At 43.9% G+C, this 25,109-nt stretch overlaps 5 protein-coding genes across 8 annotated transcripts in view; 1 reads left to right on the top strand and 4 right to left on the bottom strand.

The window, feature by feature from the left end:
- Positions 1-2,609: 2,609 nt before the first annotated feature.
- On the top strand, positions 2,610-6,932 carry LOC101759676 (protein NETWORKED 2D). The gene is made up of 3 exons (XM_004958758.4): positions 2,610-2,994; positions 3,112-6,603; positions 6,693-6,932. The coding sequence occupies exons 1-2, from the start codon at positions 2,901-2,903 to the stop codon at positions 6,600-6,602; spliced, it is 3,585 nt and encodes a 1,194-aa protein (XP_004958815.1). The 5' UTR covers positions 2,610-2,900; the 3' UTR covers position 6,603; positions 6,693-6,932.
- LOC101760080 (protein IN2-1 homolog B) lies at positions 6,885-8,704 on the bottom strand. Of its 2 annotated transcripts, XM_004958760.4 has the most exons (7): positions 8,457-8,697; positions 8,186-8,330; positions 8,046-8,101; positions 7,571-7,913; positions 7,374-7,481; positions 7,204-7,284; positions 6,885-7,097 (listed from the first exon to the last, which is right to left on the bottom strand). In XM_004958760.4, the coding sequence occupies exons 1-7, from the start codon at positions 8,510-8,512 to the stop codon at positions 7,077-7,079; spliced, it is 810 nt and encodes a 269-aa protein (XP_004958817.1). In that variant the 5' UTR covers positions 8,513-8,697; the 3' UTR covers positions 6,885-7,076. The 2 variants fall into 2 exon arrangements, with proteins under 2 accessions (XP_004958817.1, XP_004958816.1); XM_004958759.4 differs by having other exon boundaries at positions 8,046-8,330; positions 8,457-8,704.
- Positions 8,705-9,358: 654 nt separating this feature from the next.
- On the bottom strand, positions 9,359-12,165 carry LOC101758866 (probable serine/threonine-protein kinase PBL7). 2 transcript variants are annotated; one of them, XR_214764.2, is made up of 6 exons: positions 11,945-12,165; positions 11,436-11,674; positions 11,033-11,222; positions 10,541-10,932; positions 10,303-10,391; positions 9,882-10,023 (listed from the first exon to the last, which is right to left on the bottom strand). XR_214764.2 is itself a non-coding variant. In XM_004958756.3 (5 exons), exons 1-5 carry the CDS (start codon positions 12,021-12,023, stop codon positions 9,724-9,726), a joined length of 1,200 nt encoding a protein of 399 aa, XP_004958813.1. In that variant the 5' UTR covers positions 12,024-12,163; the 3' UTR covers positions 9,359-9,723. The 2 variants fall into 2 exon arrangements, 1 of the variants encoding a protein (XP_004958813.1); XM_004958756.3 differs by lacking the exon at positions 10,303-10,391 and having other exon boundaries at positions 9,359-10,023; positions 11,945-12,163.
- Positions 12,166-14,926: 2,761 nt separating this feature from the next.
- LOC101758458 (two-component response regulator-like PRR37) overlaps positions 14,927-25,109 on the bottom strand; it is a 14,575-nt gene continuing 4,392 nt past the window's right edge. For both annotated transcript variants that reach the window (XM_004958755.4, XM_022824614.1), the window contains 7 exons: positions 20,350-20,511; positions 20,101-20,234; positions 19,795-19,959; positions 17,306-17,492; positions 16,808-17,219; positions 15,955-16,726; positions 14,927-15,534 (listed from right to left, as the gene is read on the bottom strand). In XM_004958755.4, coding sequence (XP_004958812.1) covers positions 15,421-15,534; positions 15,955-16,726; positions 16,808-17,219; positions 17,306-17,492; positions 19,795-19,959; positions 20,101-20,234; positions 20,350-20,511 — 1,946 coding nt within the window. In that variant the 3' untranslated portion in view covers positions 14,927-15,420. The remainder of the gene's footprint in view (positions 15,535-15,954; positions 16,727-16,807; positions 17,220-17,305; positions 17,493-19,794; positions 19,960-20,100; positions 20,235-20,349; positions 20,512-25,109) is intronic.
- Positions 23,874-25,100, bottom strand: LOC101758043. The gene is made up of 2 exons (XM_012844186.3): positions 24,747-25,100; positions 23,874-24,674 (listed from the first exon to the last, which is right to left on the bottom strand). The coding sequence occupies exons 1-2, from the start codon at positions 25,080-25,082 to the stop codon at positions 24,153-24,155; spliced, it is 858 nt and encodes a 285-aa protein (XP_012699640.1). The 5' UTR covers positions 25,083-25,100; the 3' UTR covers positions 23,874-24,152.

Here is a 25,109-nt window from a genome sequence, read left to right as displayed (position 1 = left end):
ATAAAAAAATACCCGAATCAAAATGCACTATACGACTGCATACACATTGCCCCCTCACATTCAATTCGTAGCAAACTAGTAGGGATGAAATCTCAGTGCGTATATAATAATCTTAATAAAAGAATTATACAGTGTATATATAATACTAGAATTATATATATACGGTATATATATAATATATTATACAGCGGCTGCAGTACTATATAATAAATAATTAATGGGATGGATCATATGACTAGGCAGCGGTGGTAGCCGCAGCAGGGGCGCAGCAAAGAAGGCGAGTCAGCAGCTGGGACAGCACCTTGCCTGGTTTCGATGCTTTCCTGCTGCTGCTGCTGCAGATTGCACTTCCACCACCAACCATCCGGTCGTCGTCGTTGTGAGTCTTGCGGCGGCACCGCCGGAGCAGCATCGGCGGCAGCACGGCGTCGACGAGACCTCCTCTCCACCGGCTGGCCTTGGCCGCCTCCTCCGTGGTGGCAAAGACGTAGCTCTTGAGGTACACTTGCCGCCGCCGCTGGTCGTCATCGTCCCTCCCGGGCGTCTTGTCGGCGATGGAGCGCAGGAACTCGGCGTCGGACGCCGGCCCGTAGCAACGCCGCCGCCGCACCTGCACGGCGTCCTCGGCGCACGACACCTGCTTGCACGACATTATCGTACTATATACGTACGTATATAGCTAGGATCGATATATATAGGAGTATATATGTAGCTCTTATCATCTCGACGACGATGACGATCCACACCAAATGAAAAATGGAGGAGGAGACGGACGGTGACGTGTTTGTTGTGTGCACGAGCACCCGGTTGGAGTCGGGCGACACCTAATTAAACCGCTCATTAATTGGACTGCTTGTCAGCTACCACGTAAGGTAGCAGGCATCTCTCAAGTAATCTCTTCTTTTTTCCCCCTTGCAACACTCATCTATGTACTACTCCTGTATGTACAACTGCTTGTTTACTTTGGAGGTGCTAATTTCAAATATACAGCTTCACACACAATTCTACAGTGGTGGACTTCAAGTGGGAATAATACAGGTAACGCAGAACACATAAAAGGGAAGCCCATCGCGTTGCATAAAATACTATTTGTAATATATTTTTTGGGGGTTGCAAGAAGGGAGAGGCTATATATCAGGCTATGTTACAAAAAAGTGACTCCATATCTGAATATTAGTAGGCTCCATATGCATTTTTGCATAGTGAGCCCATAGAGCTAGATCAACTGACAGTGTAGCGTGGTTGGAACGTATATAGACGCCGTTGAAGACCAAATATCACTGCATTTCCAGATGTTACAGAGCAAACAGTGATGATCTCGGAACATATGTAGTGCCATCCGGTAATAACTCAGGTAATAAATGTCGGTGCCGAGAGGTGCTCGAGGTAGTATTTTGTTTGGTAGGACTCGTCAAGATCAGGAACTTAAAGGTAAACGCAGACATACGATTTAGATAGGTTCGGGCAGCTAGATTACGTAATACCCTACGTCTTGTGTGCTGGTTGGATTGAATTGCTTTGGAGGGGTCCCTGCCTCGCCTTATATAGTCGAGGTCTGGGTTACAGGTCGTTTGGTTATAAGAATACTAGTCGGACACGACTAGAGGAAGTCTAACCTATTACAACGAGTACTTTCCTAATCCTCGACATGTGGCACACAGCCCCGAGCCTTTAGCCGACTAGTTTGGTGGGTATAAGGGTCAACCTTTGGTCAACGTGACCATCTCTGGAAGGAGATCTTATCTCCTCTCGAAATAAAGGCAACTGCCAATCAGGTTTCTTGAATTCCGAGGATCCTTTAAATCGAAATTCATTCACTTGCACAGTTTTTACTCTGCCACTAATATAAATAACAGAGGAAGTTATCCCTTCCGTTTTACCCTTGCCATTCACCTTTCCAGCTCCCACACTGTAACCCTAGTGACGCCGCCCCCCACCATGTAGCCCCCGAGCGTATGCGACTGAAGACACTCGTGACATCAAGGATGGGGAGGAAGACTGCTGCATCCAAACCTGACGAGAAGAAGAAAAAGAGATCCGGCAAGAGGAAGGATCTTCAGTTGCCAGCGTCCAAGTACGGCAAGACCAATCAGACCACGCCATCCAATGCCATGTGCCCCTAGAAAGAGTCGAAGGCAACCGAGGGTAACATCAAGGTTCTTGTCGCCGCAAAGCTGTTGCAAGAGCAATGCTATATTCAGTGGAGATTCGCCTTTGGGAATGACTGTCCATTGGAATCATATTCAAACGAGACAGTAACCTTTCTGCACTTCATTAAGTGAGGCCTTGGATTGCCCTGCATATAAGTTTTTTGTTGCTAATTTCTCTAAGACAACCTTTGTTCAGAATGTGTTTTTTTCCCTAATAAATTATTTTAACTAACTTAAGTTTTGTGCAAAATTTTTCATCACAATTCGATCAACTAATAAACTTGTTCAAATAAATTCAAAGTGATGGTCTAGCTAGTAGAAGGTTTTTTTTAGTAGCTAGGAGAAGTTCTATAAGCAACAGGAAAGGAGAAACATGGCAGAAGTGATGAAAATAATAAAAGGAAAATAAAGGGCTGTTTTTTTAGTAACAAATAAAGGGCTGTTTGCGCGTGGACCGGACACGTATTTATTCATGTAGCTGTGGTTTTGTGCGGAGATCTGCCATGCCCATGCGGAAGAAGCGAAGAGCAGAGCTGGAGCTGGTGGTGGGCACGCAGACGCAGACGCAGACGCAGACGCAGCCACCTCCCTCCAAAGCCTCCTCCTCCAGCTTAGCTCTGCTCTCCTCTGTCTCAGCGACTCAGCCAAGAAAGGAGGATTGAAGGCGGCTCAAGGCATCTCCGAATTGGAGGAGGGCCGGGGGATCTGATCCATCGCCAGCCCAAGGAGCTCAGATCGATTCATGTCAAGATGCTGCAGCGGGCGGCGAGCAACGCCTACTCGTGGTGGTGGGCGAGCCACATCCGAAGCACCCAGTCCAAATGGCTCGACGCGAACCTCCAGGGTCAGTTCTTCCGATTCCTCTTCTTCTCCTCCGACCATCACAGCATGACCCCCGCCCCCTCCCCTTCCCCTCCCATGTGAATGTGAATATGCGATTGATTGGATTGGATGCTTGCAGATATGGAGAATCGAGTCAAGATCATGCTTAAACTCCTCGGCCAGGAGGCCGACTCCTTCGGCAAGAGGGCCGAGATGTACTACCGCACAAGACCGGAGGTGATAAGCCATGTGGAGCAAGTCTACAGAGCCTACAGAGCCCTCGTTGAACGCTATGACCACATATCCAAGGAGCTCCATAAGGCCAACCACACTATTGCTACTGCTTGTCCAGAGGAGGTGCAGTATGCAATGTTAGAAGATGACGAGGATGGTGATCTCCCCAGAGCAATCACACCAATCAACTCGCACAAGATACACAAGTCCACCGTTGAAGAAATTCTCAACAGAAAGAGACATGGTCGTCCATCAGGCTCCAACAAGCCAGCCTCTGCTCCGCGCATGACCACAGAGGAGGCACAAGACGAGATCAGCAGACTTCAGAAGGCTATACTTGTCCTCCAAACCGAGAAAGAGTATGTCAAGAATTCTTATGAGAGTGGTATTGCCAGGTATTGGGAGATCGAGAAGCAGATTGCAGATACGCAGGAGGAAATCTGTCTCGTTCAGGACAAATTCGACGCGCATGCAGCCATTCACGACGATGAGGCCCGTGCCTTGATGACAATAGCAGCTCTTAGATCTTGTCAGGGTACCATATCTCGGCTGGTACGCCATTTTGAGGACTTGATTAGGATTGCAGACATGGAGTCGGAAAAAACAAAGTCTCTCCGGTCACAATTGTATGCCATGAATGGCAACACTGACACATCTTCAAGAGACGCTAGCAGCACTGAAATGTCGGTGAACAGAAGAGCTTATCCAGTTACCCAGAGAATACTCGAGTTGCAGCCCATATATGAAAAAATTGACAACTTTTTTGCCAACGGATCTGAATCCTCTGCAGAGGAGATTGCAGACAATGTTGATGAACTTGTTGATAAAGTTGTCAACTTGGAGCTCAAGTTCCCAAAACAGTCAGCACAAATCAATCAACTGAAACAAGAGAATGAGAACCTCAAGAATAAATTGGATGACTTACAAGACGAGATGGAACTTCGTGATGACCAGAGCGACTTAAATGCACAGCTCAAGCTACTAGAGGATGAGTTCAATAGAGTCCGAATTCTTGATAAATCAATTATTGAGGAAGAAGTTTCCGTCAACAAAGGCTTTTCTGAAGTCTTTAGTTGCATAATTAACATCTCAAAGGCACTTGGATCTTTTGACCCTGAAGATCTGTATAATTTGTCGACTGATGTAGGAGATGGTGCAACGGTTTCAACAGATATGTCCCTGGAGTACTTTACGGAAGAGAGCAAAGGTGGGGAATTCAGAGACACAGAGGCACTAACTCTAAGTGATCGTTTGGGCCAAGATAGAGAAGATGTCTTGGAAGTTGTTAATGATAATGGTGATGATGGCATTCGTGGCTCTAAGAATGGCGATGGGGAAAAATTCTCGACAGAGAATTGCATTCTAGTCAGAAATAAAACGTCTATACATTCTGACAACCATATTGATCCATTTGTTAGGTCCGAAAATGAGAATGGTGTTGATAACTCTGGTGAGGGCAATGCAGATAGCTCATCAGAAGAAAAATGTCAGCGTGGAAGTGGAAACTTTGCTCAAGGGAAAATTTTGAAAGGTGAATATCCATTGGGAATAATCAGTCAGACTCATCTCCTTCACTCAGGTAGTATAGATACTTTAGACAAGAAGTATGACTATAATGATCAAGGTTCATCAACTGAAGCTTCCAAGTTGTTAGTGGAGGTTGCCGAGGGAAATACTGGTGACGGAAATGCTTTTACTGGGAGCAGTGTGGTACAGGAGGAAAGAATTGGAGACAGTAAATTACAAAATATCTATGGGCAGATTAGTCCAGTTGCTTCCTCTGACTTGAACACTTTAAAGGAAAAAGATCCCCTAGAAGAATCCTTACTGGCAGAAGCTACTCGTTTCAGTGGTCCTGATAAGACCTTGAACTCGCAGCATACAAATGAAGCAAAATCTGTTGAAGAATTGCCAAACCAAGGTGGTCATCTTAATGGTCCACAAAAATTTGAAAGTTTGAATAAATGCAGCCAAGTCGTAGCACCTAAAGAGGATGGCTGCATTTCGTTAGGTCATGTGGATAACATCCAGGATATGAAGAACAGGATTAATGCAGATGCATATTCCTCAGATGTGAGGGATGGAACTTCCCTCTGTGTGCCAGCTGGAGATTCTGAGGAAACTGAAGTATTGTATTGTCAAGTATCGAAAGTTCTGACAGATTCAGAAAATGTGGTCAGTGACATTCGCTATAGTCAGCTAGAGAAGAAGAGTTCAAATGGCGAAGAGCTTGCAAGCAAAACAACTACCTCGAACAACCATGGAGGAAGGAGTCAGGATGAAAAGGCTGCTATAATGGGAGAAGAATGTGTACCTAGCTGGCAAGAATTTCTTCTTGATGGGCTTGAAGGTAGAGAAGCAATACTACTAGCTGACTATACTTCAGTGCTGCGGAACTACAAAGAAACAAAGAGAAGGCTTACTGAACTGGAAAAGAGAAACCAGGAGCATCTTGAAGAGACAAAGGCAGTTATACGGGAGTTGAGGAATGCAAATTCCATAAAGTATGTTGAGATCCGGTCACTAAGAAATCTCCTGGACTCCTCAGAGATGCCACCCAGTAAAGCAGGTAGTAACTCAACCGCTTCCTCAAGTATGAGATCTTTCAGGGAAATTGACAGACCAAATTGCATTTTGGATGGAGAGATTTCAACTGTGGAGGAAAGCAGTTTTAGCAACATCGAGGCACCGGAGAACACATCATCTTTTGAAGCGAGGTTCAGAAATGACATTGACACTTTGGTGGAGGAAAATTTGCAGTTCCTGGTAAGGTATAGCATGGCCTGCCACCACATGCAGGAGTTTGACAGAAGATACCAGGAGGTACAAGAAGAAATGGAGGACACAGAAGATAAGAAGACAGGAGGATCTGATACTGCAGCAGAGCCTGAACCTGCTGAAAAGAAGTTGAGAGAGCTCCGAACTGAACTGGACGTATGGTTTGAGCAGAACGCGCTTCTTGATCAGGAAGTGCAGCTTAAGACTGCGTCTCTTTGCAGACTGCAAGAGGAGATAGCCGAAGCCCTGCGTGGTAGCTCGGAGATGGCTGGAGCCAGGTTTACGCCATATGAAGCAGCCAAGTTTCAAGGGGAGGTCCTCAACATGCAGCAATCCAACAGCAAGATTGAGAGTGAGCTGCAGGTGGCATCAGAGCACATGAGGGGGCTTCAAGCAAAGGTCAACGATGCCCTGCGGGAGCTGCGTGATAGTTTTGAGGTTTCATCCCAGCGCTTGCTGCGGCCAGAGACTGAAAGTAGCTATGAGAAACAGTTCAAGCATTTTCCAAGTAGGACCAGAGTACCGTTGCGGAACTTCCTGTTTGGAACAAAGCGAAAGAAGAAATCGATATTTGCGTGCATCAATCCCACACTCCAGAAACAGTTCAGCGATTTGTGAGGTGTGTGAGTTTGATCTTCTTTTTCATCTCGAGTTCCAGAAACAGTGTCATTTCAGTAGCGGACATGATTCTATTGCTTGCGCTTGCAGTGGAAAAGAGGTCGAAGGATGCATGTGGTGGCTCAGCTCCGGGAGGTGAAAAGAGGAGCTTATTGGATGGGACGTACATAGGGCACAAGTAACATGACCATAGTTTTTGGAGATTTTATACCATTACACTAGAGCTCATTGTCGATCTCCTTTCTGAGTAGTTTTGTTTCTCAGAGTACAAGAGCAGGCTTGTGTTGTTTGGGATGGTAATTTATTCATGAAATTTCGTTTGATTGAGAATTCAGAGAATAAAACATGCCAAGTGGTGTCTTGTTTGATACTAGACGAGTACAAGCAACGCATACACCAGAACAAACTCTCTCCTTATTCCAACCCATACGGCATGAAACCGTCCAGATGTTGTGATGATGAGATGAGATGAGATCAGGCTACCGGGATTTCTAGCTGCAAACAAACACGGAGAGCAGGAGTCAGTCGGTCCCGTTACTGTGAATTAAAGAGCTAGCAGAGCACTGGGATGTGGAGAAGATGAAGAAGGGATGTTAGTTACCCCGAACTTGCTCATCATGGCGGCGATCTGCAGACGGCGATCCCCCCAGGTCGCTGCATAGGCGTCTATCTTGTTCAGCTCCTGCAGTTTTTTGTTTGTTTTTTGTTTTATTTATTTATGCGATGAGTTTTGAGGTAATATATAATCAGATTCGATGCCTAAATCCGTACCTCTATCCACTCCTTGAGTTTGGGCCTTCCCTGTGTCATGTCGTACTGCTTCGCAGCAGCGAAGAAATCCTTGAAGCGTTCAACGAAGGGCGCATACACCATGTCGACCTGCATTAATTATAATATTCTTTCTTTTTAGATACCATGAGCAAGCAAGCCAATCAGGCAGGTCAAGAAACAATTGGTCGATCACTGACTGCGCTCATGGACTGCCCCAGGAAGAAGGGCCCGTCAGAGAAACGCCCCAGGGCTTCCTCCACCTTGTCAAGAGCAGGCGCAACTAGCTCACTGATATCATCTCCTCCGGCACCGGCACCGGCAGCGGCACGGCCTGCCCTGAACAAGGCTACGATGACGGGGTCGCTGCTGCCGATCAGCTCATCGGCAAAGGCTTGCTTTGCAGGGTCGTCCTGGGGAAGCAGCTTGGGGCCCTCAAAGTTGGCGTCCAGGTAGCTGAGCAGATCCAAGGACTCTGCTATGACGTTGCCATTGTGCTCCAGCACGGGGACCTTGCCCGGCGGGTAAACTTTCTCAAGGAACCTTGGTTAGTTCATCAGATGGATGCATCAGTTAATCGGATGGATGGAAAGAAATTAAAGAGAAACAAATAGAGACAGGTTAGTAGTAGTATAGTCAGTTAGTAGCAGTACTGGGTGCGAGTGAGTATAGTACCACGCAGGCTTGTCCTGCAGATCAATGGCAACCAGCTGAATCTTGTCTTGCAACCCCTGCCCAAGAAAATTTTCAAGATTTTGATAGCGGAAGCATGAGGAAATGATGAGGCCGGCCGGTACACCTCCATCGATCGGTACCTTGAAGTTCCTTGCGATCCAAACTCTCTGCACGTATGGGCATATGTAGGAGATGTAAAGCCTTGTTGTGCCATCCAAGAGATTTGGCGGTTGGGAATTGGAAGCCAGGGTTGGGGGAAGCACCTCCTCCTTCATCAGTTTCTCTCTGCATACACCGCAAACGGCTGGATCGGTCAGGCCATGCATGATTGCCAAGCACATACAATACAAGGCAGCAAAGCCACAAGCCCACAAGACAGGAGATGTATAGATGGATCCATCGCTTGCATACCCGGCGGCGGCGGAGCCGGAGCCGGAGGTTGCTGCTGGAGATGCCGCCGTGGCCATTGCCGGAAGGCTCTTCTTGGGCAGCTGAGGTAGCTCTCCTTCCTTGCTGGTACTTTGCTAGAGTGGAGCAAGTATATAGGAGGAACAAGGACAATAATGGAAGGGCAAGTCCAGATCCAGATGCGCTACAGTAACAAGGAGTTCTAATCTAGTGCTACCTCGCTCATCTCATCAGATAAGGTTGCAATAGACGACGAGGAATGCACCTGGCCATTTCTTGTTTCCTATCATGCAATCACTGGCAATTTATTGTACCCGTTGTTGACACACGGCTCCATAATGTATCAGGCATATTTACTAATATTTGCTAATGTGGCACGAGCTATAAGGGCGTCTCTAATGATATAGCTCAATCAATTTTTTACGAGTTAAACAGTGCAATAATTACGAGACTAGCGTGGAGTGAAGAGCTAATCTCGCTCACCTTTCGATGCACTTCCTCTCACAGCACAAGCACTTTTCGATGTAGTTCTCTCTCCCAGCACAAGCTTCAAAGCTGCTATGTATATGGAACTCACGTCAACTATAAGCTATCAACTAACCTATACCATTGGAGACGCTCTAAGAGAGAGAAAAAAAATCAATATCACCCTAGGAGTAAGAGTCCAATATATAAACTGAATACAATGTGCATGCGTTTCACGCCGAGGGCATTCAAATCCACAGCCACACGCAAAACTTGGCATTTCTTATTAGAAATTTTCCTTGACCTGGACCACCATCCTCCATCACAACCACCCACAAGCAACGTGTATTTTTAAACACAGCTGAGATGAGCATCGGTTTCCTTCCTTGCTTGAATGATTGGTCAGGCCATACGCTACAAACGGGGTATAAAACATGGAGTAATAAAAGAGAGAATAATGCACTTATATATATAGTAAAGAGTGCAATTGTTTGTTCTGCAGATGGAAATGAAATACACCCAACTCAGACCGAGGGATCACATATGTACAGCACTTGTTCCCCCTTGCCTTTAATGAATGGAACGCACTAGAGGCATTCCCAGCTTTTTTAACATACTTCGTCATCTCATAGAGGAACACACCAGAGACCAGACCATCCATTTCTCTCCAGACTGGTGCCTTCCGTTCCAACAAAACAAATTTCTCCACGGGCACGCACCGCTAGCTCCTGCTCCCACACATCTTAAGATTAGATGCTTACCAAAATTCTGGGCTGTCCCAAACCATCCATCACCTTGCTTTTGCTTAGCTGCTTCCTCTCTGATCTACCGAGCCATGGCTTCGACTGCTGTTCTTAGTCCGTGGTGGCGTCCCTGGAGCCACCAAGCGTGAATTGCCATGTGCTTCCGGATCATAGGTCTGGGAGGCAAGGTAAGTGAGGGCTGTAACCACATCTCCAATCAGCGGTCTCATGCTCGGTTGCTCTTGAACACACATCGCAGCGACAGCAAGTGCCTGGTACAATCCCCTTGATGGATACTGACCCTCTAGTGCAGGGTCCGCCATCAGGGGAAATTTCCTCCTGTCTTTGAACAAGGGCCGGGCCTGGAATGGAGCATCAACAAGGTTACACAACTGGCATTGGACATATACATGTAGGGGTTCTAGACTTTTTCAGAGTGAGCAAGAGCTTCTTTAGCAGAAACATTGGCATGTCATAATTTTTTATTCAACAGCTTTACAGTAATGCATCTGGGAAACCAAACGGACCACGCCAAAATCTTTGCAGAAGGTCAGCAAAATTAATGCAGTACTGCGATGTAGTTTGTCGCAAACATGAAATGGTGAAATTGAAAAGAAATATAGAGAGGCACTGAAAATAACCTCCTAGACTTTCCCTTCAGGTGATACGATACCAAAGACTGAAGCGATAACACTGAGCTTACAGAACTTCCAAGCTAAGAGGCAGACATCTGGTCAATTTTTCCAGAATAAGTTAACAATCAATACTCGCAAGAGGCGGAAGATAGCACAATGTGCTGTTCTCCATAGTCAGCATTTATACTAGTCTTAGCATGGACAAGGATCAAAACATAGCAAAAGAACAGCATCAGTGGCTTACCCATGCAACAAGATTTTGCTCCCCCGCAGCTCGGGTGTTGTCAATAGCCCTTCGTCCTGGAATGATTTCCAAAAGGACAACACCAAAGCTATAAATGTCTGATTTTAGGGTCAACTGTCCGGTCATAGCATACTCAGGGGCACAATACCCATATGTCCCCATCACTCTTGTGGAAACATGAGTTTTATCACCGACTGGACCGAGCTTTGCCAATCCAAAATCAGAAAGCTTTGGGTGATAACCCTCTCCAAGCAAGATGTTTGAACATTTCAAGTCACGGTATATGACAGGAGGACTGGCTTTGTCATGCAAATACTCTAGCCCTTTCGCTGCACCTGCAGCTATCTTCATCCTTGTACTCCAGTCAAGACGTGCCTTATCTGGGGAAGGATCTGGGCAAAATAAGAAGCAGCTGTGAGTAGACAAATTTTAACCGTCCAGTAACAGTGCTATCAATTCAATGTACAGTAGTTCATGATTTCAATAGCATACCATGCAGGTGATCCTCAAGAGAACCTAGGGGCATATATTCATAAACCAAGAGCCTCTGATCGCCATCAGCACAGTAGCCAATAAGGCTGACAAGATTTGGGTGATGCAGCAAGCTCAGCATCAGAACTTCAACAAGAAACTCCCTGTTGCCTTGTAATCCATTACGGTCAAGCTGCTTTATAGCAACAACCTATCATGGTAAGGAATGGCATGCCATGTTAAAATGCACTTGCCATGACATTGCTGAACTGTTGGATGTGCATCAATGGAATTTTTTTTTCAGATACACATCGAAGCAATATCAATAGCAATCTGTTTCTAGTATATTCATCATTTCATCTTATTAGGGAACGATAATGTTTGAAGGTTTGTACTATCAGTTGCAGGGAAGCAAGAGATTCACCTGGTTGACACAGTTCAGATAGCCTTTGTACACTCGGCCAAAGCCACCCTCACCAAGAAGGCAATCGGGCCTGAAGTTCCTTGTGGCCACCGCGAGGTCCCTGAAAGTGAAGGTCTGCGCAGCGATTTGGTGGTGGTCAGATCCATTGCTCAAGATGATGTCCCTGTTTGCAGCTTCCTTGTTCACCTCGAACGAGTCCTGCTTCGTCACACTGGACGACGGGCCCAGTTTGGGTTTCTCTGCAGCAGCAACAGGAACAGAAAGGAACAAAGTCATGAACGTGACGTGCACCATTCATTGATTCATTCCCATTTCCCAAGCCGAATTGAGAAAGAAAATGAGGTTTTATATATGAATGGTTGGCCCCAAAACCCAAATTTTGGGGCGGGGGCAGGAAGAGTCGCGATGCAACGAATTATGGAGTCGAAATTACGGAACCAGCCGGGCAGCGCAGCAGAGACCCCCCAGGAAAGGGGCCGCCTTTCGTCGTCGGAGGAGGATCACCTCACCTGAGGCGGGCGGAATCTGCGGCTTCTCCGGCGGCCTCTTCTTCTTGGCGCCCCCGAGGCAGGGGAAGCAGCTTTCCATGGCCCGCTCGCTCCCGTTCTCTCCTTGCCGAGGAGAGGGCAGGGGGGAGGGGCGCTCCGCCGCGTCCGCGTCCGCGTGGGGAACCGAAACCCAAAGGGAGGAGTAGAAAGAAGAGAGGCAGAGAGGAAAGGAGGAAGGCAACAGTCCAACTCCTTGCTGCTTCTAGAACGCTGCATCTGTTCCTGTACGTATGCGCTGTCAGGAGTGCAAAGTCACCACCCAACTGGGTGGAAACTTTTTTTTTATTTTAACCCTTTTCAAAGAATATTTTAAAAATAAATCCTCCTAAACTATATTGTAACTATTTACAACATGTGCAGCCTGTTCGCTTAAGCTTATTCAGCCGGCTTATCAGCCACCAAAATAGTATTTTCCTCTCACAACAAATCAACCGTTTCAACTTTTCAGCCGGCTTATAAGCTGAAGCGAACATGCCTGTGATACTTTTGGTCGCGCTCCTCCATCTAATAGGGAAGGAGAGAACAACTCAACATTTTTCGAAAGAAAGACCAACATTTCACAAGAAATGGTCTTCTTCCTGGGAGCGGCAGCAGCACGTGTGCGGCCATGGGCGAGCAAACGCGCCAAGGCTCGAGCAAGCGGCGGCGTTTCAAACTCCGAGTTTTCTACGTATGCATTTTCATCTTCAAGAAAATTGTGTATAGATCCGTATGTCCAGACCTATCAACTTTGTTCATCAACATAGGCTCCCCTGATTCTTACCCTCCTGATCCAAGACTATATATTTTTAAATTATGTAAAGGCGATGAATAATACATAGACTATATATATTTTTTTAAAGGTGATAACATCCTATCGGCCATGATACTTTTTTCGACCGAAGTCAGTAAAGGAAGTCCCTACCTATTTTTTATAATTTTTTTATTCCAAGCCCGTTTAATTCATTCCCACGGGGGAGTCGAGCCCGACCGTGCTAGATTCTACTCAAGTGCTCTAACTATTAGGCTAGAGGCACTTTTGCATTGGTCACAATACTTGATTTGCTTAAGTTGACACCACATTGACCTGCTTTGGCGTTCGCTCCTTCTTGATCCGTGTTAACTTAGCTAGCTTCTCTTTAATTTGTTTCTCCGTCAACTCTTGCTTGCGCATTTGTTGCAACCTTCTCTTTTGCCATTCTAGTGTTCTTAAGTTATCTTGTGCCTTTAATATCACGTGATGTAACGTTGAACTTGAACTATTGAACTTTTCTGAGCTGGTTGTACTCTTTTTTCCTTCCAAGGATTTTCTCACGAGGTGTGAGTTTTTACCTAGAAATATTTTTAATGAGGCAGCCAACACTTGATCATATAGATCAAGTGTTGAATCTATTTATATAATGATGTCATTCTGTGTGAAATGTGAATGTGTGATGGACTGATTGTTGAATTGATCTTTATATCTGAGTTCAGTGTTGAATTTGTGTTGAATTTGAAGTTGGTGAAGGATTTTTTCGATCCACGGGCTGCGGGCTGGCACGACACATGCAATTGGCCATGCTTTGCGAGCCGGCTCGGCACGAAAAAGACATTGCAAACTCGTGTTTGGGCCGCCGGTGCAACCCGTGGGCCAGCACGGCACGACGGTGGCGTAGTGCTGGGCCGCACGAAAATGGCCGTGCCTTGCCGGGCTTATGCCGGACCGGGCCAGGCGGCACGAATGGACAACTATACCGGAGGCTACGTACGTCGCCTGAACATCGGATGCTTCACCATACTAGAGAATTTAAGCACTTAGTGAGAAGGTTTGAGCTAGCACGATAGTCACGGTGGGAAATGGCAAAACTGCAAAGTTCTGGCAATGCTCATGGGCACAAAGGAAAGCTCTTAGGGACATAGCTCCAAGGTTGTATAAGTTAGCCTGGAGGAAAAACAAAACTCTGAAAGAGGATGCCAGTGATCAGAATTGGACTCGAGGACTTTGGAGGATGCAGACAATGGAAGAGATGACTGAATTTGTGGTTCTTTGGGACATGGTTCATGAAATAAACTTCACTGATCAAGATGACCAGATAAAGTGGCGATGGACCAGTAATGGCCAATAAACTACAAAGTCTGCATATGAAGCACAGCTTAGAGGGACATATACCACCTGTGATGCATCTTCCATCTGGAAAGCTCACATGGAGACAAAGTACAAGTTTTTCGCATACAAAGTAAAATTCTGACCGCTGACAAAATGGTGGCTAGGAACTGACAGTGTAATGCCATCTGTCCTCTCTGTGACCAGGAACTTGTTTGAGACGGCAATACACCTATGTCTACAATGTAGCTTCTCCAAACAAGTTTGGCATTTGGTCAGCGTGTGGACAGATGGCCAGGTGTGCACTCCGACTGATGAACAACAAGATTTGCAGGTCTGGTGGTCTATTGCTTTGCAGGCTCTTAACAAGCAACACCGACGATCCAAGGCGGCAATCATCATCATCACGGCATGGAACATTTGGAACGAGCGAAATAGAAGAGTTTTTCAACAGCTAACACTACGACTAGAGCAAGTGTTTCAGAGGGTTCAGGAAGAAGTTGCAATTGGCCGCCGAGCCCGTGCAAGCCTCACAGGGGGCAATGCATCTTAATATCGTTTTAGATGTTTAATTTCGCTGATGAGGACGAACTCTCGAGTTATGCATGTTATCTGTAATATCGGACAAATTGTAAACTCATTTCTCTCCTCTCTTAAATGAATTAGGAGCACTAAGTGCTCCTGCTTTCTTAAGGTTTGAGAATTTTTCCTCATCTAGACCTTCAACACCGGATTGGATTCGACAATATTTGAGGCAAAAAACACTAATAGTCCGACGTGTAAATGAAAAATATAAAGTCAATCAGTCAGGTGCACTAACCAAGGAACAAAGCATGATCTTTTTGCAAGTAAACTTGTTAATAACCGAAGGGAAACGACCGTACGCAACGAGATATATATTGACTGAAACTGACGCACCACACCAGCAGCTGCTCTGCTCTACCGTAAGCCAACGGCTGCTCGGTGCAGTTCTGTTGACAAACTGATCCAAGATCATACATGACAACACACAACAGTACTAGCGTTCAGACATTACGAGTACACTTGTACATGCATAGTTACATAGGAGCGAGCATGATTCCGCGTAGAATTACAGTCCATCTGGAGCCAAGACCTGCACTTGTTCCTCTACATGCTTACGGATGCACATATGTAGGGGATTGATTGATAGGAGTACCTTGTTTATTCTTTCTAGGGTAGGTCGTAGTAGAGACTGAATGTGGAGAAACCAATGATGGAAAGGAAGGATGGGGTGTTGTCGATCATATCAGATCGAACCAGCGAAGGAAGAATCAACTGTCTAATTGTCAAGTGTTTGGAGTCCAATGCAGCCATGCCAGAGCCAGAGCTCGAGCCAGAGCCACACCAGGGGGGGTCATCTATCTCCAGCTCCTTCCCATCCGCCCTGATCTTGCACAGCTTGCTTCACAAACTGTCCTCGGACCCGGGGCCGCTGATCGGCCAACCTCTTTCTGCTCTGGTACCGCACCTGAAAATGGCAGACAGCCATCAGAAAGAAACCGGTTCTATCCAAAGCTTTCTCAAATACATCATATAAAAATGAAGAAACAAAAATATGGAATTCTTTCTTCATAGCCTGAAAAATATTGAGAGTAACAATCAATCAAAATTCCTAAAAAGACAGATTCCATAACACAGCCGTATCAAGAAAAAGTAAGTTTCAGGTAGGGAAGTTAGGCTTATATGTTCTTTGAGCACCTTTTTTTCCTAGCAGAAAACATAATGTTTATAATTCCTTTCAAATAACATGGTATATGTACGATATTCTATTTAGCCAACCTTTGAAGCGAACCTTTTATGATACACTATTTCTCTGGTTCATGTGAGTTGGAAATGAAAAGGTCCTAAATAACTTGCCTAAAGAAGCATTCAATTGAAAACAGGCTACCTTTTTCCCAAAGTTCCGATCTTTCTTTTTCTCTCTATATTTCATCAGCTGTGCTTCTCGTGGTGTCGGGGCCATCCGTTTCACATATGTGTCATTGCCGCTGACACTTCCACTCCCATTGCCACCTCCAGGTCCACTTTTGTTGATGGCCCCGTTAGCAATCTCCGTGTTTGTCCGTTCAGCATTTGCAGCAGCTGTGCTTCTATTCTGCCCATTGGTTCCATTGTTACTGCCTGAGTTGCTCCCGTGCATACCATAGTTGGCAGCTTGACCTTCAAGTGGAGGATCAAATACGTTGGAGGAACCACATTGCGGTGCTCCTGACCCACCATTCTCCCGGGACACATCAAAATGGACGTAGAGAATTGGACGAGGGTGTTGCACGAGGTTGCTCTGCACTTCACCAGGGTGACCATTCTTAGTTGCATTGTTGACCATTTCATCAGCCTTTGCTTTTCCTGCAGCATTAGCTGGAACCGTCCAGTGCTGCACAGGATGAAATGCTGATGTGTGTGCATTAGCCTTAATAGCTGAGGGTGACATCACTCTCTCCTTATTTGTAGTAGGTTTTGTCACAACATTCTTTGTAGTGGAACCCATGTCATTGTTATTGCTACTGCCATTGGAGCCTTGTTTTATCATAGCAGCATCTGAATTTGACTTCATGTTGTAAGTAGAGTCCGTTTTCATAGCCTCAGAGCTGTTATCATGCGGTGAACAGCTCCCCACAAATCCTGTCCCGCCTTGATTGGAAACCGCAGATGTATGGTACCTTGCAACAAAAGTAACAGTTAGTACGCAATGTACTGTTGCTTTCATAACTCAGTAATGACACTGATCTTATGTTTTGCACCTTGTGAATGCTGAGGGATCTGATCGTCTTAATACATTCCGCTGTTCATCTTGGATTGTATTGGCACCATCTGCAGATGATCTTGACCTCTTCAAACTCAATTCAAGTAATGGCAAAACATTACCACGGTTCATATCTTTCCCTTCTGGCACTTTGGAAGAGCAATTAGGGGCATCTGCACCTCTTGCTGCCTGCTGGGCATCCATGTTTTTGGCCATTGAACCAATCAGATCAGCAGCTCGAACAGTAGGCTCCTCTAAATTTTCCATCATTGACTCATTGGAATTGTTTTCTGGTGGGTACTCGCGACGACCATCTGCTGGCTTCATGGGCCTCTCATTTGGGGAACATTGACTATCCGTATTTAATTTTCTAGGGGCACCTATATCCAAGTCCTTCCCCTTAAAGTCATCTGAAATCAATCGACAAATTTAATCAATAATGGCCAAGGAGTTTATTTTGTAAAATTGCATGGTGAATCAGTTCAACATACCATACCATTAGTGTCTTTTTGCTTCTTGCAGTTTCTGTTGTTTGTACCTGGTAGCCATCTGTTGCTACATATCTCTGATTTTGGGTGGATCACTTGTGCACATGTGCTATCTGGTGGATCAGCTAACTGATCTGGAGACATAGCCTGTGGACTGTCGATCTCCACAGCACGCTTAGTCCACGAGCTCCGCGCCTTTTAACAATTTGACAAGGAAACGAGTTAGATATAGCTGCCCCACCTAGTGCTGCTGTTGTTGAACAATTTGGTTTGTTGAACAATTTGGTCAGGAAAGTTGTGTTTATTGCCAGTTTACCAGGGGAATCTTTCACTGATACATAGGCCTAGACCTCACACGTCAGTCAGATAGCTTAGTACAGAAACAAAATAGAGATGGCTTTGTGCAAAATAAATGAGAATAATGAGATGCATAGGCTTAGTCACAAAAAGGGAAAAATCAGTTCATCACCAATTATAGAAAGAGGTATAGATCACTCATGTTCATAATCAATTAAAATGAAAATAATATGATATCAAAACATGAAATACATTAGTTCAATTGTACATTAGTCCATGCATGCTTTAACAATTCAGGACCAATATTTTGTTCCTAGGTTTGGAGTTATAAACTTTCTTGAGTTGTTATCCAAATACTTTCTGGATCTAGTTATCATACAGATATACGCATACCAACCCACCGCTTTTCCCAAGAGTCTGGCATTTCAAATGCTTCGCTATTTTCACCTCGTAAATATGCACTTACCATTCTCTGATTGACACCCAACCCCATCAGATCATTTAAATCCCGTCAACATGAAAAAGTCATAGTTTATCCTAATACACATTTGTGGTTGCAAGATTTAACAAACACCCATCTAACTTTACATTTTCAAGAACTATAAAATTTGGAACTATACACTTCTCTTGCCTCATAAATAACCCGCACACCACAACACTGTTGTTTTTCACATGTTACATCCCCCCCCCCCCTCTGCTTATGAGGTATCCAATTATTAAAGGTTTGTCCAATGATTGTTTATCATGACCTGGTTATTATTTGTAATAAAAAAACCTTATTTTCTTGTCATTTCAGGTTATGTATGGTGGTGTGATGGTAGGATATGCAAATCGATCTAATAGGATGCAGTTTTGGGCACAAGCTTTGATTCTGAACAATATTATTCTCTCTCTGACGTTTTGGGCACAAGCCTAATCTAAAATTCTAAGTGCCAGTTAAACACAAACAGCAAAGCTATTTGTATAATTCAAAGATGAATTTGATTCCTCATATGAAGTGTTTCAGTAAATCTACAGCTGTCCAACTCTAACTCAAAACCAAAAATAACTTAAAAGAAACCATATGCAACTTTATGTAAATTCTGTTAGAGAACTTTGATTTATCCAGTGCCCAACATAGAGTTAGTATGCTGCATAATGAAATTTAATTTATTGCACAACCAGATCAGAGAAATATTTGATGTTGACCTTAGTTCATTTTGTAAATATAGTCCAGATTCCCTAATAACGTTGTTAATCAGTAATAACTGCGTTGTATATAGGAGCTCTATAAATATTTGTATTTGTATTAAAAAGCAACAGAAATTACAAAAGAAGCAAAAGGGGAAAGGGAAAGAAGTTAACCCGGCCAATTGGAAATTACAAGTTTAACAAGAGTTGAAGTTCAACTTTAACGGATCCAAGTCTAAAAATGCAACCTTTTCCATTACATTTAGAAGTTACTGTACATATGACTACCAAGTTACAAAATGTTGTCTTGTGGGACTGACAATGTGAATTTGGAAACGTGTTCCATTGAAAACCTAAGTGGCAAAGATGAAAATTTCAAACATGGCTGCTGCATCATTGGCTGTACATATGAAAAAAAATCATTTCTTTCCAAACCAAACAATTCATTCAAGTTTTGCACAGCCATATATTTCTAAATGGTCATTGACTATACATATGAAAAAAAAAAATCATTTGTTTCTGAACCAACAATTCATTTTCAAGTTTTGCACGGCCACATATTTCTAAATGAATTCTGGACCATGAACTGGCTATATTATGTGTTTGCTACTATTTAAGCAAACTAGACTAACATATGCATGTATAACATACAAGGGGCACTTACAGTCAGCCTTTTGTTTGCCTAAAAGTAGAACAGAGGCAAGATGAACTTATGTGTGTTAGGTACAATTAAACCAAATCACAAGCATTCTCTAGTTTGTGTGCAAACTTTTAGAATTGCATGCAGATCCAGATGAAATCAATGCATAGCAGTGACAGGAATACACCGTCTTATTCTGTGGTTCAAATGGTAATTAAAATGTAGCTGCTATGTGAAATGACCTCTAGTACATTTCATTTGGTGATTATAGACAAGATCAGTCAAAAATGTTTCTTGTATTCTAATTGTTACTTTGTTCATACCTAAAACAACATGACAACAGCTAGTAATAAGCTTTATAGAGAAGTAAAAAAGCATCAAATCTCATACTTGAGTGCCACTGCCACTATCACTGCCATCCCTTGCATTAAGTCCCATGCTTGCCTCATCGTCCTCGTCGTTGTCATTGCTACCACTGTTATCAGATTCATCACCACTTTTTGATTTGGCACACTTCTGTCTCTGAATGCCACTTTCACTTCCACTACCACTGGACTGAGTTCCAAAACAAGTATACATCAGAAAACCAGAAATAAGGTCAAAGCATTAGGATGAAACTTGAAACTAAGCAGCAAATTAGTACTTGCTGGACTTTCAAGAAAATATAATATGTAGGCCAGACCACTAACAACTTACGCTGTGGCACCGTCTCCACACATGCTGCCAAAGGTTCTTAAGTTCATTCTTACGTATAGGCTTGACAAAAAAGTCAACAGCACCTTTTGACAAACATTTAAAGACAGTACCCATAGCATCATTCGAAGACATCACTGCAAACAAATCACATCAGTGTAGCAGCTAAAAGCATTGGAACTAAATAAATGATGAAAGCAACATTTTATTCATGATAAGAATTACATTATAGAGTTGAGGAAAGTTACTTACTAATCACTGGAATATTCTTGCAAATATTGTGGCTCATGATCCTACTTAGCAGAGAAATTCCAGAAACACCAGGCATAAAAACCTCAGCCAAAACAAGATCTATGCTGTTTTGCATATCTTCAAGATAACTCCATGCTTGCTGACCATTTTCGGCAGGGATAACTGAAAATATCGAATAGCATAACTCAGGTTTTAAAGACATCAACAACATTACTCAAGTGCAGTTAGCTCCCAACTCAAAACAACAAAGTTGAATGAACTAAACAGTCACCAACATGGCTTATAGGTCTGGTTTCCATATAGCCTTTATGCTTATATTATTTCTCTACTTGCAGTTGAAATTGTAGTTAAGTGTTCATGTGCTCAGCTGAACTCAGGTATCCCAAATAGACCTGATCATGGGCCGCCCGACTTAGAGGGCGATGGCGCAAATAAGAGGGAGGTGTTGGGCTATCAGGCCAACCCATGCGCCGTCAGGCTGTGGCCGGGTCGGGCGTAGGCGACATAAACGTCGACCCCTGCGCCATCAGGTCGTGGCCGGGTCAGGTGCAGGCGAAATAAACATCGGATTATGTTGGTGGTACCTTCTACTTAGTAGTCTTGGGCTGAGGAGTGAACTTCCACTGGTTATCACAAATAATAAACGAAACTAGACAACTAAAAGAGCCTATAGGAAGTAGTGCCAAAGATGAACATGGTAACACTATATCAAGATATTGATGAAAAGTGGGCTACAACGATGTCATGTGATATTCCACATTAGGGAAGGGAATTCCCCTACTCTACTTCCCTAAAGTTCCAATGCCATGTGATGACGAGTTGGCAGCTAATGTGGGAATAAAGACATCACAATATTCTTCTTTTATTTTTGCAGGGCCACTAGCTTGTCACAAAAACCTTCCATTATGTTAGTACCGTGAAGAATTGAGAGAGAGAGAATCCATCAGTGGAGATATCCATATATAGAGGGAGAGCCTCATGGGCCATATGGGCCTATAGCAGAAGGACCTTTATACACTTAACACACACCCCCCCCCCCCCCGCCCCTCTTCAAACTCAAGGTGGAAGTGGAGGATCTGAAGCATTGAGTTTGAGAAGGTGAAGCCGATGCTGCTCTCGAGTTTGTGCTTTAGTAAAGAAATCTGCCAACTGCAGCTCAGAGGGCACATACTGTAGAGCAATGGTTTTCTGATGACAATGAGACCGAGTAAAGGAAGCATTGACTCCGATATGCTTTGTAAGTTCATGCTTTACAGGATCATTAGCAATTTGTATGGCTCCTGTATTATCACAGAGAAGGGGTGTGGGGGCATCACAAGGAATACCAAAAGCAGCCAACAACCATCGAAGCCATACAATCTCTGCAGTAGTAGTAGCCAATGCTCGAAGTTCTGCCTCTGTACTAGACCGAGAAACAGCTGCTTGCTTCTTAGACTTCCATGCAAGTGGAGATGAGCCAAGAAGAATGCAGTATCCTGTGATGGAGCGACGACCCGTTGGGTCACTCGCCCAAGTGGAGATACATGGGATCGAAGAACAAAATATACCATGCAACATAGTCACTAGGAATCCAGGTCGACCAGGTCATGGGTCGAGGTTGCTGGTGTCTAGAAATGTGGGTCGAAGGGAGTAGTTTGGGACGATTGACCCCGCTTAATCCGGGGCGACGGTCCAGGTCAATGACACAGTTCATTGAGCTTCCATATACAATACAAAGGTAATAAAAGCGGGAAAAAAAGGAAATAAAAAGGATCAATTGGATTCCTGAATGTTTGCCCATAGAAATAAATAAAACCAAAAAAGGAGAAAAGATTACTTGGGCTGCCAAATTCTAGCCCAAATGGCCTACTACTCATCTACATGACCCTAAATCTCACAAGTTGATACACGTAGTAGCAGCCACCATCATCTCCCTTCTCTCTTTCTCCTTTTCACATGGCTTGAGTTGAATTTTCTTCAGCAACTAAACCCAATCCAAGAACTTTCCACGTCCAAAGGCTAGTAGGTCAGCAACCAATTGGAGATTGAACCCTCAAATGTCCAAGGAGAAGGCAAGAAATGAGGGCTCTACCCAATCTTGAACTCTTAGCTAAGGCTTCTAACACCTTGTAGGTCTAACTAATGGTTCATGATATCATAGGCCCATTTTTATTGGGTCGTGTACATCTCCTTTATGCGTTGTATAACACAACTCTTTCTCTAATAACAAGTTATTCCAATCAAGATACAATTGCAATTCAGCAATAGAAGTCAAGCATATTGCCGCTTCAAAAGTTGCAAAGAAAGTTGTTTAGGTCGGAAAATTTGTTCCTGAGTTAGGCGTGGTCGCTAGGGCCTCCTGCCCAATGGACATGTATTGCGAATAGTGGTGTTATTGCACAATGCAAGGAGCCGATGTCTCACCAAGAGTTCAAAATCATACTCCCTCCATTCCTAAATGATCGATGTTGGTTAGTTCAATTTTGAAATAACCAACGTCAAACTTATAAGAATGGGTCATCACCTCGGACAAGAGATGATTGATAAAGGCGATGTGAAAAGATAAGTGATTTGCTAATGAAGCCTCCCCCACAAGCAAATCAAGACGCACACATAAGAGCAATGGGTTAGGCTGGCTTACTTCATATTGTTACTGGGTTAGGCTGGCTTACTAGAATAAGAAATAAAGATAATTAACTATCTCTACGGGTGTAGCGACTCTTTTTTGGTCTATTGGGTGTTGCCCTAATGGGTATTGTTTTTGAGAGAAAAAAACAGTATCATTCCTTTGTGCAGGCTACTTACAGTGGTTGTGGGCATTGATGCTTGACAACAAGCTTGATACTAGAGGCCGTGGCCATGGACCTTTTTGCCAAGAATGGATGGACGAATAATAGTAGACTTCACTTCTTTTGATTTATTCCTTCGGTTATGTTTGTTCTCCATTTATAATAAAAACTGGTTTTGTGCATTTTGTAGAGGCTGGAATAGTTTCCTTTAAAAAGATTGTTCCCCAACAGTAGTGGCTAATACATTAAGTAGTTACACGGTTCACGTGATCAGGCCGAGCCATGAATTTAGGGTGCGTTTGGTTGGGAGACGATGTAGGACGGGACGGTCCTGTCCTACTTTTCTGGGATAGGATGATCCTATTTCTTGTTTGGTTAGAGGGACAGGGGCGTCCCTGTTTTTTGTTTGGTTTGAGGGATAAATGTGGGATGGGATGATCCCGTTTTCTGTTTGGATCGAGGGATAGCTGGTTATGATAACCTTCTGCAGAATCATGGTGACATTACCTCCTACCTGTCATACCTTCCTTCTTTCTAAGGATAATCATGGTGACATAATATATAGTCTGAAATATATACAATATATATACACAATATATAGTCTAAAACAGAGACAATTCATTTAACAGAAATATCAGACCAGTGTAGTTATTGCCTTCAGATAACAAAACTACAGGGAGGTCACTGCCATGATGAAACTGAAAACTCTGCAAGTAATATTATCCCCAATAAAGTATCATTTGAAGACGCAGGTAATTGAGAATGCAATAAACAAAAGGAAGCTTGGTAGCAAACCGAACTGTTTACCATCAAATATCATTCATATATATAGATGGCATTTACCACAGTACCATTACATCAAATCCATGCCTTACACAATATAGAAAGTTCAAGGCATACTATATGATAGGCCACAGTTAGCAAAAGAAATATGACTGACAAAAGAGACCGTTACAACTATCAGGTGTAACAAACATGGCCTAGTTAGCAAAAGAAAGCTTTACCACTATCACTAGTTGTATGTTCCAAAAGCACCTACTGTCCAGGGAACCTCTCACTAACAAACATAGCCATCCAATGTAACTGGTGCTGAAATGGCAAGCCATAGAAAGCTTTACCAATGAGAGGATTGGCCACCAGATGCGCATAGTATGTGGATATCTGAAGATCATTAAAGCCTGAAACTGAAAGGCTATTCACTTTGTCAAAGAGATCTTCTGGCAGCTCATTATTAGATTTAGCAACCTGCGTTATAGCCATGGCAAGCTTGTCACCAACTCTGTTGAACGCACCAATCAACCCCTCCTCTGCACTTTCAACAATCTTGGCCCTCTTGTTAGGTCTTGCATTAGATGTTGCCCCTTCCTCAAAAGCACTACTAGGATCCTCTTCTGTACCATTTGCAGCCCCATCTTCAGTATCACCATCTTCTGTACCAAGAGGAGCACTTGAATCCTTTGCAAACTTGCCAGTAGCCATATCCTTCCCAAAGATTGTTTCCATCTCAGCATAGTTCTCAAGAGGCTTGTTTAAATACTCGGCATCAGCCTTGTGATCCTACAATGCAATAGAAATTAGTATGAAAAATATGATAAGAACAAGACCACAAAACAATAGAAACTAGATTACGTGCACATGGCCATTGTAGTGCTCCTCATCAAGGGTGATGATGTAGTTCTCTTCATCGAATCCAGATGCACTCAAGCTCTTGAGTCGTGTTATCTTTGCCCACTTTCTTTGCCATGTCTTCAGATGGTTCTTAATCTGCTCACCATTGAGCGTAGTGTTGAATTTTTCATTGACAGCTCTAGCACATGCATTGAAATAGACCTTTTTGAAGCCCTTTCCTGTTTTAACACCACTGGCAACGACATTGGCAAGATTTTTCAGCATGAAATTGGACATTGGCGCTGTCCAGGCAGCCACACCAGTACCTCTCCCAAGTCCCTCAACATGACCATCCATTGCCTGGCATGTAACAAAAAAAACAGC

Source organism: Setaria italica, chromosome II (genome assembly GCF_000263155.2).
Source record: "Setaria italica strain Yugu1 chromosome II, Setaria_italica_v2.0, whole genome shotgun sequence".
NCBI classification, from domain to species: Eukaryota; Viridiplantae; Streptophyta; class Magnoliopsida; order Poales; family Poaceae; genus Setaria; species Setaria italica.
Note: the sequence above shows the minus strand (reverse complement) of the source record. Positions and strands in the feature narration are given on the sequence as shown.

Coding starts and splice junctions, on each gene's coding strand:
- LOC101759676 (XM_004958758.4), top strand. CDS start 2,901: ATGCTGCAGCGGGCGGCGAGCAACGCCTACTCGTGGTGGTGGGCGAGC. Junction 2,995..3,111: donor GCTCGACGCGAACCTCCAGG/GTCAGTTCTTCC, acceptor GGATGCTTGCAG/ATATGGAGAATCGAGTCAAG.
- LOC101760080 (XM_004958759.4), bottom strand. CDS start 8,512: ATGGCCACGGCGGCATCTCCAGCAGCAACCTCCGGCTCCGGCTCCGCC. Junction 8,331..8,456: donor TCCGGCTCCGCCGCCGCCGG/GTATGCAAGCGA, acceptor CGGTGTATGCAG/AGAGAAACTGATGAAGGAGG. Junction 7,098..7,203: donor CCATGATGAGCAAGTTCGGG/GTAACTAACATC, acceptor GTTTGTTTGCAG/CTAGAAATCCCGGTAGCCTG.
- LOC101758866 (XM_004958756.3), bottom strand. CDS start 12,023: ATGGAAAGCTGCTTCCCCTGCCTCGGGGGCGCCAAGAAGAAGAGGCCG. Junction 11,675..11,944: donor GCAGATTCCGCCCGCCTCAG/GTGAGGTGATCC, acceptor TTGCTGCTGCAG/AGAAACCCAAACTGGGCCCG. Junction 10,933..11,032: donor TCTTGAGGATCACCTGCATG/GTATGCTATTGA, acceptor TATTTTGCCCAG/ATCCTTCCCCAGATAAGGCA.
- LOC101758043 (XM_012844186.3), bottom strand. CDS start 25,082: ATGGATGGTCATGTTGAGGGACTTGGGAGAGGTACTGGTGTGGCTGCC. Junction 24,675..24,746: donor ACTACAATGGCCATGTGCAC/GTAATCTAGTTT, acceptor ATTGCATTGTAG/GATCACAAGGCTGATGCCGA.